Source organism: Moschus berezovskii, chromosome 12 (assembly GCF_049115385.1).
Source record: "Moschus berezovskii isolate FMDL1 chromosome 12, NW_MosBer_1.0, whole genome shotgun sequence".
Taxonomy (NCBI): Eukaryota; Metazoa; Chordata; class Mammalia; order Artiodactyla; family Moschidae; genus Moschus; species Moschus berezovskii.
Window position 1 is genome coordinate 7405129 of NC_142471.1, and position 16440 is coordinate 7421568.

The window sequence follows — 16440 nt, forward strand, 5'->3', positions numbered from 1 at the left end:
GGGGCAGCCAGAGGAGGCGAAGAAAACTCGGAAAGTGGCCGTAATGATCTCTTTACGTGTCAACTTGACTAGACCATGGCACCCAGTTATTTGGTCAAGTGAAGGGCAGTTCATCCACAGGCTCACCCAGTCCTGATGTTGCTGTGAAGGTACTTTTTGAATATGATTAGCACTGAAATCAGTAGACTATGGGTAAAGCAGATTGCTCTCCATAATGTGGGTGGGCCTCGTCCAATCAGGGGAAGGCCTTAAAAGCCAAGACTGGGGTTTCCTGAAGAAGGAGTTCTCAAGACAACAACAAAGATACTCTGTCTGAGTTTCAGCCTGCAGAGCTCAGCCACCATGGTGACTTATAAATACATTTATTATAGCTCAAGGAAAAGCAGCCAGGCAGCAGCTCCCATATGCATCATCCCACATGGGACTTTTAGCCCACGCTAAAATAAGACAGTGTACAGGCCTCCTTCACTGCACCTTCCATATTGTAGAACCAAGGGTGCTTCAAGTCTTGTCAGATCTGCCCAAAGTAGTCAGCCTCCTTAGGCATATAAACTCTGACATCTCTGTCCCTTGTGGCCTTCCAATGGGAACCAGAGGGAAGGAAGGCTCACCCACAACCCCCCTCTCCCATCAGCCTTGTAGGAAGGACTCTGCATTTCTCTGGGAACCTTTGACATCTTGGCCCTGATCATGTACCCCAAGGCACACACCTGACCATGGCAGTTCTTCAAGGCAGGGTTGAAATGTGACCCAGTGACATGTAACTGCACCAAAGCCAGGAGAACCTGCTCCTAGACAAGGCTGCATCCTGAGGATGAGCTTGAGATTTAGGGGAAAGTCTTGGATAAACACTTCATAGACAGTCAGAGAAAAGTTAATCAGTGATGTTGTCCAGAAACTAGTCTCAGTCTTGATATTTTTATAAATTAAGCGTAAGGGGAAGTAAGTTCCTGAATTCATGACTAAGGTAAATCTTCTATGGGTAGAGGGATCCCAAGTTAGGTAAAAGTCAGCATTTTTATGCTACTTTGGAGCTTACAGCACATGTTTGCGTACATAATGCTACGTTAATTAATTTAGGATAAAACTGGCCTTAACCCTTGCTGCTAGAGAGAACCAGAATCAGAACTGAAGCATCTATAGATGTCTCCAAGCCACCCTCTCTCTGGCCCCTGAAATACAGTGGCCTTCCTTTCCTTTCTCCCTCAGAGCCAAGGATGGATGGGACCAGTAGAAGCCAGGCAGAGGAGGGCCCTGAAGACGCAGCAGAAGCCTGATGGGCAGAGTTTGCAGGCACAAGAATGGACAAAAGGTTGGAAATCCATATTCTCATCGAGAGTGACAGGGGAGAGGTCCATGGAGTGGGGGCTTGGATAGAAAACTCTGGAGTTTGGGAGGGTTTCAATAGCCATTTAAAGAAGGACTATCAGGGACTTCCCTAGTGGCCCAGTGGATAAAAATTCACCTACCAATGCAGGGAACCTACATTCCATCCCCAGTCAGGGAAGATTCCACATGCTGATTAGCAACTAAGCCAGTATGGCATGACTACCGAAGCCTGCACGCTCTAGGGCCCATGAGCCTCAGCTGCTGAGCCTCCAAGATGCAACGACTGAAGCCCGTGCACCTGGAGCCCGCGCCACAACAAGAGAAGCCCCCATGACGAGAAGCCCGCACACCACAGTTAGAGAGCAGCCCCCGCGCTCTGCAACGAAAACCCAGCACAGCCCAAATAAAGGACAATCAGAGGGATTCCAGAGAGGACCCACGGGAAAGACCTGAGTGGTGAGGCCTCAGGTATTGGCCGAAGGATGAGGGGATGAAGTGATCACTCTCCCTGCCCTCTGATCCTCCCTGTTTTAGAAGAATTAGACAGTATGTTTATTATGTGACTATCCCAAGGAAACTTCACAAATCACTTAGCCCTCACAAGAGACTTATGAAATGGGCACTCTTTTTCTTGCCATTCTACAGATGAGGAGGCTGAGGTTTAGTGACATCTGGAAACTTGTCTGAGGACATAGCCAAGCTGGGGTGGAGCCAGGTTTGGAGTGAAGACAGTTATGCCTTTAACCACTTCGACCCGTTCTGAGTGGACTCTCTCAGCAAAAGTATTGCTGTTAGAACTGCCGCTAACCGGCTTCCAAGACCACCTGGGAGCTGTCAGGTGAGTCAGGCTGTCTTCCTCTCTCTTCCCCTGCCAGGAGGAGGTGGAAAGCCGGAGTGAGTGCAGCCAGCCCCCACTTTTGCCTTTGTTTAAACTTTTGGCCTCATCCCACAGCACATGGGACCTTAATTCCCAGACCAGGGCTTGAAACTGCAGCTTGTGTATTGGAAGCGCAGAGTCCTAACTGGGCTCAACAGTGTCTGTAGGATCCCTGTGCTTGCCCTTTGCCCCAGTCCCTGCTGGCGGGCCCTGCTCTGTGACTGGCTCCACTCAGTTTCCTCCTCGGTACAAATTTCCTGGGTAATTTCTCCTTATGTAGGCTAACCCTGTTTTCACTGTATCTTATAAACACATTTTTATGGTTCTTTTCTTATTTTTCCACACTTTCCTCATTAAGATTAGAGACTAAATGGATTCCTTTAACAACTATTTACTTCAATATGCCACTCGTCATTATGACACACTTATTATGTGCCAGACATCATAGCGTGCACCTTATATACCTGTCAATTCGTCCCCTCAACAACTCCACGAGGGAAGTAATATCCTTAACCCATTTCACAGATAATTAAATGGAGATTGGAGTCCTAAAGGTTAAAAAGAGTTGGAGCTGGAATTTTAGCTTAAGCAGTCTGTTTCCAGAGCCCATTACTTTACCATGAAGTTGATTTATGGAGAGAAAGAATAAGTGAACTGAGTGAATGAGTGAATGACTCTGACCAGCGCTGGTTCTTCTGTGACTCTTCCTCTCCAAGCTCTCATTCTTGCACACACCATCTCTTTCCCTTTACTGCTTGCAATTCAAGTCGTCCACCTAATTCCACTGAAGCCTTCAAACCCTCAGCAAACATGCAGACCAATGATGATCACTGCAGTCTGGTTCCGGGCTGACACTCAACTCAGGCAATGTTGGTCCCAGAGACCAACACTGAGTTCCTTCCAGGGCTACAAAAAGTTCATGATTACTGAAGGCTTACTTATGGACCTAAAGGTCCACATGCAGAAAAGTGTAATTCATAATACATGGACATAAATTTTTTTACAAATCCAACAATTTCACTAAAGTCAAAGTTCAATGTAGGTTTTCTTTTCTTTTTCATCATACATCATTTCTGCTGATTATCTTAAAAGAATACAATAGGTTCCATCACATCCTCACTCCCTCAGGTCTCCCCTCACCCACCTGCCACCAGCCACACAAATATCGTCTTTGCTTTTAAAGCCATACACAGACGGAGGGAGACCATTCTGGTGGATTTTAGGTAGGCTGACCCTTCAGTAAATAAATCTGAGCAGAGAATCTTTTAAGGAAAATATTTATTCCCTTTATTTGTGGTTTATAATTTTATTTCATTTTATTTTCAATAAAATGATATATCCCCCAAGGTGTTGATAACTTCACAAATCACCTGTTGCAAAGCTTTACACCCAATGGCTGTCCCAAGTACAGGACTCCTGGGATTCTGGCCTAGGAGAGAAGATGTATCTTCTAAGTGACAGCAGGGGCAGCCTCTTCTCACCAGTGTTTCAAATCTGCTGTGACCCCCTTTCATGATATAACCAGAAATCGACATTTTTAAAAAGTTATTTTTTGTGTGTGGACCATTTTTAAAGTCTCTATTGAATTCGTTATATTTTTTCTGTTTCATGTTTTGGTTTTTTGGCTTCGGGGCATGTGGAATCTTAGCTCCCCGACCAGGGATCAAACTTGCTTTGGAAAGGGAAATCTTAACCACTGGACACCAGGGGAGTTCCATTTTTAGTGGTATATACTCACTGCATCCAAGTCCCAATGCCTACCCCACATGCCCAGTGCTTTCTCATATCTGGCTGACATGAAAAATGCTAGCATAGGGATTGTCCAGTTTAATTCCTTAACCCCTTTTGAGGTAAGTACATGGTCATTTTGGGCTTCCCTGGTGGCTCAGAGGTTAAAGCGTCTGCCTCCAATGCGGGAGACCCGGGTTCGATCCCTGGGTCGGGAAGATCCCCTGGAGAAGGAAATGGTAACCCACTCCAGTATTCTTGCCTGGAGAATCCCATGGATGGAGAAGCCTGGTAGGCTACAGTCCACGGGGTCGCAAAGAGTCGGACACGACTGAGCGACGGAACGGAACGGACGGACATGGTCATTTTAAAAATTGCAAAATAGAAACACTAAACTGAACGTCAAGGTTGTATATTGTCACCTTGCTTATTTAACTTATATGCAGAGTACATCATGAGGAACACTGGGCTGGAATAAGCACAAGCTGGAATCAAGATTGCTGGGAGAAATATCAATAACCTCAGATATGCAGATGACACTACCCTTATGGCAGAAAGTGAAGAGGAACTCAAAGCCTCTTGATGAAAGTGAAAGAGGAGAGTGAAAAGGTTGGCTTGAAGCTCAACATTCAGAAAACAAAGATCATGGCATCTGGTCCCATCACTTCATGGGAAATAGATGGAAAAACAGTGGAAACAGTGTCAGACTTTATTTTTTCGGGCTCCAAAATCACTGCAGATGCTGATTGCAGCCATGACATTAAAAGACGCTTACTCCTTGGAAGGAAAGTTATGACCAACCTAGATAGCATATTAAAAAACAGAGACATTACTTTGCCAACCAAGGTCTGTCTAGTCAAGGCTATGGTTTTTCCCGTGGTCATGTATGGATGTGAGAGTTGGACTGTGAAGAAGGCTGATCGCCGAAGAATCGATGCTTTTGAAATGTGGTGTTGGAGAAGACTCTTGAGAGTCCCTTATACTGCAAGGAGATCCAACCAGTCCATTCTAAAGGAGATCAATCCTGGATGTTCATTGGAGGGACTGATGCTAAAGCTGAAGCTGCAATACTTTGGCCACCTCATGCGACGAGTTGACTCACTGGAAAAAGACTCTGATGCTGGGAAAGGTTGGGGGCGGGAGGAGAAGGGGACGACGGAGAATGAGATGGCTGGATGGTATCACCGACTCTGTGGACATGAATTTGAGTGTACTCCGGGAGTTGGTGTTGGACAGGGAGGCCTGGCGTGCTGTGATTCATGGGGTCGCGGAGAGTCGGACACGACTGAGCGACTGAACTGAACTGAACTGAACTGAAACTGAATTACCTGAAATGACCACACAAAGCCCAAGGTGTCTGGAGACTCTTTGACCTTTATTCACTGTTTTTGTGTATCTAGGATAGAACTGGACAATTCTGAGGTGTGTTTTCACAAAAACTTGAATTTGTATCTCTCAGCATAGTTTCCCCTCAAACAGCTTTGTGAAGGAGCAGAGTCGGCTGTGAGTACGGTGCTACTGTGTCAAGACAAACAGGCTCCAGCCAGAATAATTTCCTAGGAATCGAATTTCCACCGAAAAGGCTTCCAGGTTCCTCGATAAAATATATAAGGAGTGGACTGTTTTGTATGATTTCCATCTCAATCTTCTAAACTGGTTTTTGTGCCTGTTATCTAGAAAGAAAAATATGTTGATGAAGGAAGTCTTTTAGTAGGGTTGTGTCTAGGTATTCTTAAACCTGGAGCAAGAATTTTTTTTTTTTAGATTCCTGTCCATCTACAGCAATCCCTTTTAAAACAATGACCAAAAATGTTATACAACTCTTGGATCACAGTGAAGTTCCTAGGCCTCCGCTCCAAGACTAGTAATGAATGCAGTCATTTTGTTAAAAGGATGGGCTCATGCTTATTATTGTCATTTTGGAAGATACTGCTACAGAGTATTAAATTCAGTAATTAACAAAAATTAGAAGTGAATTAATTGGTGGCACCTCAAGGGCCCACTAGGAGAAAAAAATGTTTTTCTAAGGTATAAGTTTTTCTCTAAACAGACAACTCCATTTCAATGTTCAGTTGTTACAGCTTTTATCTGGCTTGGTAGTACCCACAGGAGCACACCCTGAGATTTACTTCATACATCTGTATTAACGTGCACCGTGCATCAGTGTTTTTTGCTAATACAATTGCCCCTTAAGCTTACTCCACCAGCATGGAACATTTGCCTTATTATAGCCACAGTCTTAAAAAAAAAAAAAAAAGGCAGCATCATGATTTCCAAAAAGGGAGTGACATTTGGGGCCGCTCTTGTCATGCACCATCTCCAACTTAAGACAAATCCACCCTGTACTGCTTGGCCCGCGCAAGGACCCTCGCAGGCGGCAGGCACGGCTGTTGCCGACGCGCGTTTGATCTTTTCTGGGCAGCCGAGGGCTCGCCACACCCCTGGGCTGGCTCCCGGGTCGCTTGCTCGGCCTCGCTCAGCAGGAGCCAGACCTTTTACTTTATTTGGTCCACCACGCGGTGACCGTCCAGGGAGCGCGCTGGCGGCGACGCACGGCCGCGCGCCCGCACATTCCTCCCAGGAACGCCGGCGGGGGGCGCGAGGGATCAAGCTCAGCAGGGCCGCGGCTCCCCTCTAATTATAGCCGCTGCAGCTGGCTCGCCCACGGGCCTGGCGCTCAGTGCGGGACGGGCGGCGCCTTGCGGGGCGGGCGCGCAGCCGCTGCTTCCGGGCCCAGGCCCGGCCCCGCCCCTCCACGACCACGCCCCGCCCCTCCCTGGCTCCGCCCCGGCCCCGCCCCGCCCGCCGCGGGGTCGCGCGGATCCACGTGCGCAGATAGCGGCGCGGGGAGCAGGCGCTGTGCCCGTCTGTGCTGCCCGGGAAAAAGTTCTAGAATAAATAAATACGGGTGCAGCACTGGAAACCACAGCAAGGTCTCCTCGTGGGCGAAGGCCTTACGCAGGCGGCTGGAGAGTCCGGGAGCCTCCGCCCCTTTCCTTCCCCTCGAGTAAACAGGGCTTGGCTGAACCGGCGGTTGTTTTCTTCCTTTTAAAAAACGCCATTCTGAGCAACCATAAAAAGTGAAAAAAGATCTACAGTTTGACAGTTACGACCTAGCTCCCATATTTTCAACCGGCCTCTTGATTTGTATGAAGAAAATGTTGTCCCGTGGCCCCTTTCGTGCGTGATGGTTGCCCGCTGGACCTAATTAAAGCGCTTTGAATATAGGCTTGTGTTCCCATGTCAAAATTCCACCAAAGTTCCGGATGTAAGCTCCGGAAGAGAGTCGGTTCGCTATAGAAGAATTTAGCTCTGACTGTACTTTACAACTCCTGGAAAGAAACCAACTCACCGTTAAGTCTTGTCGGTGCGTGCCCTTCATCCAGAAAACACGCACCGTACCTGCGGCATCGACACGAAGCTCCAAGGACGGTGGGGGCTATGGCCTCTCAGCTGTTCAAAGCCTAGAATGATGTGCCTCCTTAATAGGTGTTAAATAATAACAGCGACAGCCCATATGGTGCTTGTTAAGACAATAGTATTCCAAAACTTCCCTAATGACTGTGACCCTCCTGTGAAATTCTGATTTCAATTGTATGTGGGTTACAATAAATCTTTATCTTTTATCACCGAAAAAAAGCTAATCAAATTGCTGTTTGGAGGCTGGAATAACAACGTGAGTTAAGGCATGCAGCAGCCTCTACTTTGCAGATCTCTCGCGCTGTAGACAGCATGAAAAGCCCAAGGCCAAGGCTGTGTGTAAAGAAATGCTGATTTATTCAAGTCCTGGACAATCCTCACTCCTACGTTTCACTTCTCTGCACAACTCTTGCTGGTACTGTTTAATATTTTAAAATCCTACGATAAAGGAAAATAAAGCTCAGTGATTTTGAGCTTAAAAATAATTTGAGTTAAAAATAATAAAAGTAATTTGAGTTACAAAAACTCTTTCCATACATTAAAATAAATTTAGGCCCTTCGCTCCAGGGAAATGTTTCAGGATTTTTGTTTTCTTGGCGAGATAGCCACATTTACAGTGCAAAATATTCTGCTTGCACTGTCACAGGAAAACTGTTTTCTAAATGGCAGAGACATACACCACCCAAATATTTTTCTGAAAGCTAAAGTTGCTACCTGAGTAACTGCACAGCAAAACATGACTTGTGTGGGACAAGATGCCGCAGTCCCCTCATGGGCATCTGAACTTTACCAGATGGTAATGATACAAAGAATGAAATATCAATTGCTAAGTAATGAGACCTACAGATTATATAACAGTTCATTTCCCCCCAAATATAAACTATATTTAGAAATATTGAAATGTGACATATTACTCTATACAGGATGTATTATCTCAGTATCAAGGGCTTCTGTCGAATTGCTGGAGAAGGCTCTTTAGATTACACGATCTAGCTTCTAAAGTTTTATTCAAAGGATGACATCAACCAATACACTGATGCTTGCAATTCAAACTAGGAATCCTGTAGTCTAGTCTCCAGACCTTGTCTGATCTAGGATAAAAATCATCTCCTAAAAGGATTTTCAAGGATGACTTTCGTGATAAATTTTACTTGCACTGAAGAGTTCCTATACTATGGTTTTGAGTTTTAAAGGGCTATTCTACATTTTCTTTTTAAAGCAGTGTTTAAGTTTTTATTATAGTAGAAACTGTTCATACCATGCTAATAGGATTGTTCTATTAAGGAGAGTTTACTCCCATTGTTTTTCAGATTAAAAGAACAGCTTTTAGACCCAACATCCAGATGATCTGCCTACGGTATACTTTTGCCCTGAAGTACCTTTATTGTAATTTGCATGGATTGGTGCTGCTCAGCCCCACAGAGAAGTGCACAATATCCTGTGATAAAGACCAGTGAAATCTACATCTGTAGGTTTCATACTCTATAATCAAAAACATGAGTAATACTTCAACTTATTTTAAATCAAGCACTTTAAGTTGTATTGAAATGAGGAAGAACAAGTAACACTGGTGAGTTAAAACAAACTTCACCATTAAATTGAGTATAAATGATTTTGTTAATGGTAAATTGGGATAGTGTGGCTATCCCTAATTATGGTCTTATCTGAGGATTAATAAGAGAAATCCACAGATAATCCATAAATCCAGTCATTGCCTATCTTCCAACTTCTTAAGTAATTTACCAATTGATTGTGTCTTTTTGTGCCTTTTAAATGCCTGTGTGGGGTTCCTAACATTTGAGGAAAATGCATGCTATTAACAGAAACTGCAGCAAAACATCTAGACAGTTGACAATCTGAGAAGTTACACCCATAATTTTTATTGAATTGTAACCAGTTGTATTGTAATCAATACTATCGCTGTCAGAGGCCTAAGCAGTGGCACTGAAGGAGTTAAACAGCATCCCCACTCCCACCTCACCACCCCCGCACCCCCATTTCTAGAACCCCAGATGACGAAGTAGGTAAATCTGTATTCCATTCATTGGTGCCTCTGCCCTTGGTCTGTGACAGAGGAAAGGCGTGTCCTCTCACTGTTCCCTATGAAGAAAAGGCAAGCAAATAAGGGTGACTCAGTACTTCCACTGGCCTACACACAACTGAACATTTTTCTGAATGATTCCACGTATACACTTTGGAATCAGGAAGAGAAACATTCTACTCTTCACTAACCAAATAAAACGATCTATAAATCATATGCAAAACAACTTTGAGTAACGGGGCGGGGGGGGGGGGGGACTTAAAAAGTCTAAGAATTAAAAGGAGCTCCATGTTTTCCCTTCAATTTTTTTCCCAGCTTTGGGGAATAAAGACATCTGCCACATCAAGGGGTCAGATTGGTGTTTTCTTTTTTTAAACTGGAAACAATGCAATCATCAGTTTACTTTGGGAAGTGCTTCTCAAATTATAAAAATGACTTCTGCAAGCTGCACTATTTTCAGTTTCACTGAAAATAAAAATTTAGCACCTTTAAGAAGACTAATAGTTTAGCAGTTCTTTTAAGCTTATTAAATGGAACATCACATTGTGTATTATAATCTAGAAATAACTTATTAAGGATACGGTTTCTTAAAAATGCCCTTAAATAGGCTAATTAAAGTCATTAAAATGCATATATAGTCATGGACTCCCAAAGTTACTGGGCCACCTCTAACTATGCATTAACTGTTGCTGTTTAATTTAAAACATGTAGTAAGTCTGCGTGTACCTGATCTTAAAAACTGTAGTAAGTTTCACAAGTTCCTTTTGTAGAGGAGTCTGCCAAGCCATTAATCAATAAGAAGAGTAAAAGCTGCAAACACCTAGGAAATTTCTTACTATGTGATAGTAGACAGGAGTTTGTTAAAAATATCTTTATCTCAGTGCTTTCCACCTTTTATCTCCATTTATATATTTAGGTTTCAAGAGCATCAGTAAAGCTCACACATGGCTTTGGCTCGTGACTTTATTCTAAAGCTTTCCAAAAGGTAGGCTTTTTTCTTTCTCTTTTGTCTGCAGTGAGTTTTCTCTGGCCCAACATCGATGTTTTCTTCCACTGCTTTCCAGTGAGCAACTCCGTGTCTTGACAATCTTTTCAATGTCGTCACTGTCTTCTCTTTCCAATCTACTATTGCAGAATGGCTGGCTGAACTGCAAGTTGAAAAGTAAACAAGTGCTTTTCTGGCTGTACTTTGTTCAGCTCTTTTTTATCTGCTTCCCCTATCCAGTTGCCCTTTCCCCAGTCCCTAGCACTTTCTTCCGCCTTCCATCAGTTGCTTTTTTGTTCCATGTCTTTTATCTCTTGCCTTTCTCCTGCTGGTTCAGTCAAACCCCAACCCCAAACCCACACATCCTCTGGTCACATTGCCACTGGTGATTAAAACAAGAGCCCCTCTAATCTTACTTTAAACAATTAAAAAAGGCCTCAGAAAATATTCAGTGCTCCCAATTTTATTTTTATTTAATGCTAAAAGTTAAAGAAAAAAAAAGTACTGTAAATCTGACAAATGACAGAATGCAGGTGATATTTCCATAGCGTGATTTTAAAATAATGTTGATATCTGAGATTACACTCACTTTAGTTGACATGAGTTTCATCATATATAGAAAAAGTATCACCTTCAACTTAAAAAAAAAAGTAAAGGTTAAAAGGTGGCACACTTTTAAAATACTTGGTGGCCAAGGAAAGGTATCTAGTAATAAAGTTGTAAACCATGTGTACGTTCTTATAACTTTTAATGTGAGGCCACATGAAAGACAGTACATCTGTTAAATTCTATAAATTGTTAAAGCAAAAAAGGGGAAAGCTTCAACACCCCATCCCCTAATATTCTGAGTATTAAAAGCACAGCTGGAATATTAGGATTTGAAATCTGATACTGCCCATGTACAGTAAGTAGCTTTCTGACATCTTTATCCAGCTGTGGAGAGTCTCTGCACTGTCATCAGTACAACAAAGAATCAAACCCACGTCCCAGTGCTAACTTTTTAACTTCAGAGAATGCCAGAGAAACAACCCAGACCAACACTTTGCCAGCTGCAAGCCTTCTGTAAGGCCACCCAAGGGCCAGCTGGACACTTATTTTTTAATAGGAGTAAACTCAACATGCAGCCCTTTAGAGCTGTTTAAATTCTCCCTCTTGAACACCAGCGCAGAGAAACCATAGGTTGTCTTTTCCACAGCTGGAGAGACATATTCAAAACAGCAGGATGGTTCTTTATTAATCTTTTGGAAAGCTTATCTGTATAAAGATTGCAAAACATAATTGCTACCACAAATTAGGTCAAATGACTGATCAACTTGTAACGTCTATGAGGTCAAACTCCAGTTTATAGTAAAGTGCCTAGATACACATTTATACAACAGACCATGATAAGTTGAATTCTTTACAAATGTCTTTATGGGCATGTAAAATCGACTGTGTTTCTGCATGTGTGCATTTACATAAGAGAAACCAGTCTGATCTGAGTCATAGATATTCCAATTTTTTTAAAAAAAGTGTAACAACAAACTGGTTAATCATGCAAGTCTGTTTGTAATATAACAATGACCGGTAGCATGAATTTGCACAGCATTAATAATAGGTGCATTCATTAAAAACACCATGAAAAAAATACTGTATTTGGTGCAGTATCTGATTTTCAAGTGTTAATAACTCGACCATTAAAAAATATTTGAGCAATTTAAAAAAGAAAGACAAAAACACAACTGAAAAAGTTAATCCAAAGTGGGTAACAATCTGTATTTTCAAATTAAAAACTCGGTTGTGAACCATACACAGAAGTTGTAGACCTCGAAGCCATGATTCAGCCTAATTATAGGGCCAAGTTACAAACACCTGAACATAAAAGGATTTAAAGTAGTGTTCCTGTCAATGTTAAATCATAACAGCACAAAAGAAAAACCAGTATCACTGTGAGACAACTATTTCTAATAACTGATGATTTATTGGTTTAAAAAAATCATTTTACTGATGCAAAATAGTGATCAAAAGAAATTAGTTTACAAAAGGCTTTTAAAATAGTTTGAGAGGTGGGGCCTGTCTATAATGTAAAACTCTTTCTTTAATTTTCACTAGTTTATCATTTTTGTCCAGAAAAACAGTATTATTCACTTGGTATTTCAAACACATGTGAGAAAGAAATTACAGGTTTCCTCCACCCCCATCTGGGCTGTCACTGATATGCCCACGGGCAGTCCTGGCAGCACCCCACGCTGCTACTGTCATTGTACCATACTGTATTTAGCACTCACTAGAAACAGGGTGTAGGTGATCATATCAACAGCAATAGCGCTACAGGTAAATGATAAAACAAAACACAAAACGGAAACGAAACCAATCCCACAATCTCCAGTTCACCTGGACTGTAACTTCTCTTTCAATTCTTTTCGAAGGAAACGACCACAGCAACGACAGACAGAGCTCCAGGGGTTTCAAAAGATCAAGTGGCACTGCAGAGCCAGGCTCCATGCAAAGATGGCAGTGCCATCTTGTCCCCACCAACAACCGTTATCACTGTCTTGAGTCACTGGATTGTGTATTATGTAACCAACTAGCATGCAGCATTGTCATCTTACAACTGATCACATGGGCAGTGAACAGTGGTCAACTCTGCCTTAAAAAAAAAAATTCACCCCCCCCCCCAAAATAAAACCCCCACAGTCCTGAAAATCTCTCAGCAGCAACTCTCAGGCAGTCATCAATAACCTAACAACTGAACTTGAAGAACAAAATCGAGAAAGATTCACAATCGATTTCCTGTTACTCTAAAAGGGCAATGTTTGGGGGGAACTTGGTGACATTTCTCAGCCCACTTCACAACAGTGCCCCTTTTCTCATTTCCTTTCCTTCTCCACCAGTTGGCCTCTAGCCTGAGAAAGGGGCCAGCAGTAAAGAATAACAGACAGTAAGGCAATCTTACAATGTCAGAAAATGTATTTGGCTTTTTTTTTTTTCTTTTTAAAATAAGTGCATACAAATACAGCTAGAAGCGTTTCTGCTTTGCCAAGTGCTCTAAAAAAGCAGCGCAAGTCACAGCCTACATTGAACGGTAACTGTCACCAGGATAATAAAGCACAAAGATATGCTAATAACGTTAACAAAAGAAGAAAATGCTTTTTTAAGTACATACCTTTTGTCGTCAAAAAAAAAAAATAGAAACACATGTATTCAAAAAAATCAAAATTATACAGCCATGTTTATGAAGTCTACATTTCCCTTGTCTTGGATATATATATATGTGGAGATATATATACAATTCAAGCAGTTTTAGTTAAGATTAATCATTGGGTTTTTCTGAAACCGGAAAGTCACGAGTCTCTCTCTTTTTTCACTTTCACATCTCCAGCAAGGATGGTTGCAATCTCCCCTTGCATGAAGGCCCAGGGGACATTGGAGCCCACAAGAGGGCATTTTTCCCCACTGGGACAATAGACCTCTCCACTAGCTCCCTGCTGTTTGATGCTTTGTCTGGAGCAGGGGAAGCAGAACTTGTGCGAAGGAACAGAAGGGCACTGCACAAAATGGGTATCCTCCAGCCGCTCATGGCAGAGGGTGCAGCACAGTGGGGCGCTGGCGGCCAGAGAGGAGTCCGGGAGGCTGGCGGGGTGCACTGGCTCCAGTCCTCCGGCGCTGCCTGCCCCCTGGCCCCCCACCTCTCGGGGGCCCAGCCTTCTTTGGTTCATAGAGGACGGAGAGGGTGGACTGCTGCTGTTCCGTCTGGTGGTGGAGTGCACCTGGTTGGCATCTTTCGAGGCATGACTGCCCCCTGCATTGTCTGCTACTAAGATCAGGGCTGCCATGGGGGACTGGCCGTTCTGGGCCGCTTCAGGCGGTGTGGTCCGGTTGGAATGAGGTGAGGCAGTGGGTGGTGGTGGCGACACAAAAGAGGATGTAGGAGTAATGGGGATCTTGAGCCCTTCTGTGGATGTAGACAGCCACGGCTGGGCCTCTCCATTGATCTTAGGGGGCCCTACTTCACCTTCTGGCTCAGGAGAAGGCTTCCTTTTCCTTGCTGTTCTTGCAACTGGAAGAACAAAGACAGAAAAGGGGAAAAAAAGAAATAAATGAACGTGCACTATAAATGATCTTTCTTCCACTAACACGCAACACAACCCTCTGAAGAATCTATATTCTCCAAAAGCTGGTACAGAAAAAGCAAGTTTCAAGAGCACGTGCAACTTAAACCACTTAGACTGAGAAGGCTCTGAGGCAGTCTAGCAGTTAAAAAAAAAAAAATGGCACGGAAAATGGACCGGACAGCACTGCCTGTTTTTCCACAGGCCTGCATGTACCCAGGCTGCCCTGTGCACATGATAGTTAACGCCCCCACCCCGCCACCCTCAGGTTAAAAGGTGATTGGTGCCCTCATGCTCGCATCCAGGAATGTGCTGGGAAAGGAAAGCCCTGTGTCGCTGCCTATCGGTCCATCTGACTCATCTCTGTTATGCTGCTTCAGCAGAGGAACACGTTGCCACTAAGCACTGGTTCCGCCTAGAGCAGATCAGGAAGTTGGATGTTTGCTATCTCTGGGCCGGGGGAGAACGGCCAATAGGAAGAGCACCCCCTCCTCGGCTCTCAAGCCCCGCTTCGCCCCTAGACCCCCTCACTCCACAGCCGCCCCTACCTGCTTTAGACCCGTTGGCCCCGTTGGCCTCGAAACCCAACAACCTGCCTGCAGTCAGGGCCGGCTCCTTCTTAAACTTGCTCTCGAAGGGCGCCGAGTGGCCGTGCTGGTGCAGCGCCAGCAGCGTGTCTCGCACGGTCTTGGGCCGGTTGACCCAGTCCTGCTCGCCCGGCCCGCGGCCTTTGCCTGCGCCCTCGCCGCCCAGCTCGGCCGCCCCGGCCGCGGTGGACAAGCTGTCGGCCGGGCCGCGGTGCGAGGCCGCCGGCGGCTGCTTATCCTTGGCCGCCGCCTCGCGCTGCTCGTGCTCCGCGGCCGCGCTGCTCGACACGGACGCCGGCCGCTTGTGGGCGCCCATCTCGGCGGGCTGCGCCGAGCCCAGGCCGGCGGCCGCGGCCCCGGACACGGCGGCCAGCGAGGCGGCGGCACGGCCGCCCAGGCCGAGCGCGGCGGGCAGCGGTGTGGCCGAGCCGTTCATGAGCGGCACCAGGGTGGGTGGCACGGCGTGGCCGCGCCGCGGGTTCGGGCTCTGGCGGTTCAGCTCCGGCGGTTCCTCCAGCTTGGAGAAGCCGTTGGGCACCAGGATGCCGTTCACAGGCGGCGGCTGCGGCGTCGGCGGCTGCGCCAGGGCGGCGGCCGGGCGGCTGCCGCCGAAGTCGGAGCCCAGGCGCGGGGGCCGCTCGGCGGCGGCGGCGGCCGCCAGTGGGTAGCGCTCCAGGGCCTGAGGAGCGCGCGGGGTGGCCTCGGGGCCGCCGTGGCCGAGCTGCTGCTGCTGCTGCAGGAGAAGGTCCTTGGCCGAGAGCGGCGGCGGCTTGGCGGCGGCCGGGGCCGCGGCGCCGGGCGGGGAGCGGCCCTCCGGGAAGCAGCCGTGCGCCCGCTTGAGCTGCCGCGCCGTCTCGATGACGAACTCGACGCGGTCGGCGCCCTCGTAGTTGACGCAGCCGCGGCACACGGGCTCGGTGAAGTCCCAGATCATGGCCCAGGGCATGCGGGGCAGGTCACACAGGTAGCACGACTGCCGCCGGGACGCGGCGGCCACCGCCACCGCCGCGGCCATGTCCGAGGAGCCCGCGGCGCCGGAGGCGGCGGCGGCGGAGGAGGAGGGGGCGCCGCCGCTACCCGCCGGCACCACGCGCGCCCTCCTCCCCCCCCAACCGCGCGTCTCCCCCACCAGCGGCGGCGGCGGCCGCAGAGGCGGCGGCGGCGGCGGCAAAGCCCGCGAACGCTCGGCGCCCGCGCAGCGCCCCCGGTGCACGAGGGGCGGCGGGCGCGGGGCGAGGGGCTGCAGCCGCGGCAGCACGTCCCCCCGGCCGGCGCGGGCTCGGGCGGACGGCGGGGCGGCGCGGCGCGGCGGGCGCGGCGGCGGCGGCGGCGGCGGCGGGGGCTCGGCTGGAGCCGCGGCTGGCCTCCAGACCGGGGCGAAG

The 16440-nt window shown here is 46.7% G+C and overlaps 1 protein-coding gene across 5 annotated transcripts; it reads right to left on the reverse strand.

Annotated features, from left to right (window-relative positions):
• Positions 1 to 5288: 5288 nt before the first annotated feature.
• IRF2BP2 (interferon regulatory factor 2 binding protein 2) lies at positions 5289 to 16207 on the reverse strand. 5 transcript variants are annotated; one of them, XR_016038723.1, is made up of 4 exons: positions 15068 to 16207; positions 12754 to 14419; positions 7287 to 7398; positions 5289 to 5607 (listed from the first exon to the last, which is right to left on the reverse strand). XR_016038723.1 is itself a non-coding variant. In XM_055425786.2 (2 exons), the coding sequence occupies exons 1-2, from the start codon at positions 16071 to 16073 to the stop codon at positions 13704 to 13706; spliced, it is 1770 nt and encodes a 589-aa protein (XP_055281761.2). In that variant the 5' UTR covers positions 16074 to 16207; the 3' UTR covers positions 10828 to 13703. The 5 variants fall into 5 exon arrangements, 1 of the variants encoding a protein (XP_055281761.2); XR_016038722.1 differs by having other exon boundaries at positions 13526 to 14419; positions 15020 to 16207; XR_016038720.1 differs by having other exon boundaries at positions 15020 to 16207.
• Between the last annotated feature and the right edge of the window lie 233 nt (positions 16208 to 16440).

Excerpts from the sequence above, each read along its gene's own strand:
- IRF2BP2 (XM_055425786.2), bottom strand. The coding sequence starts at position 16,073 with ATGGCCGCGGCGGTGGCGGTGGCCGCCGCGTCCCGGCGGCAGTCGTGC. Across the intron at positions 14,420-15,019 it reads GGCCAACGGGTCTAAAGCAG|TTGCAAGAACAGCAAGGAAA; the intron begins GTAGGGGCGGCT and ends TTGTTCTTCCAG.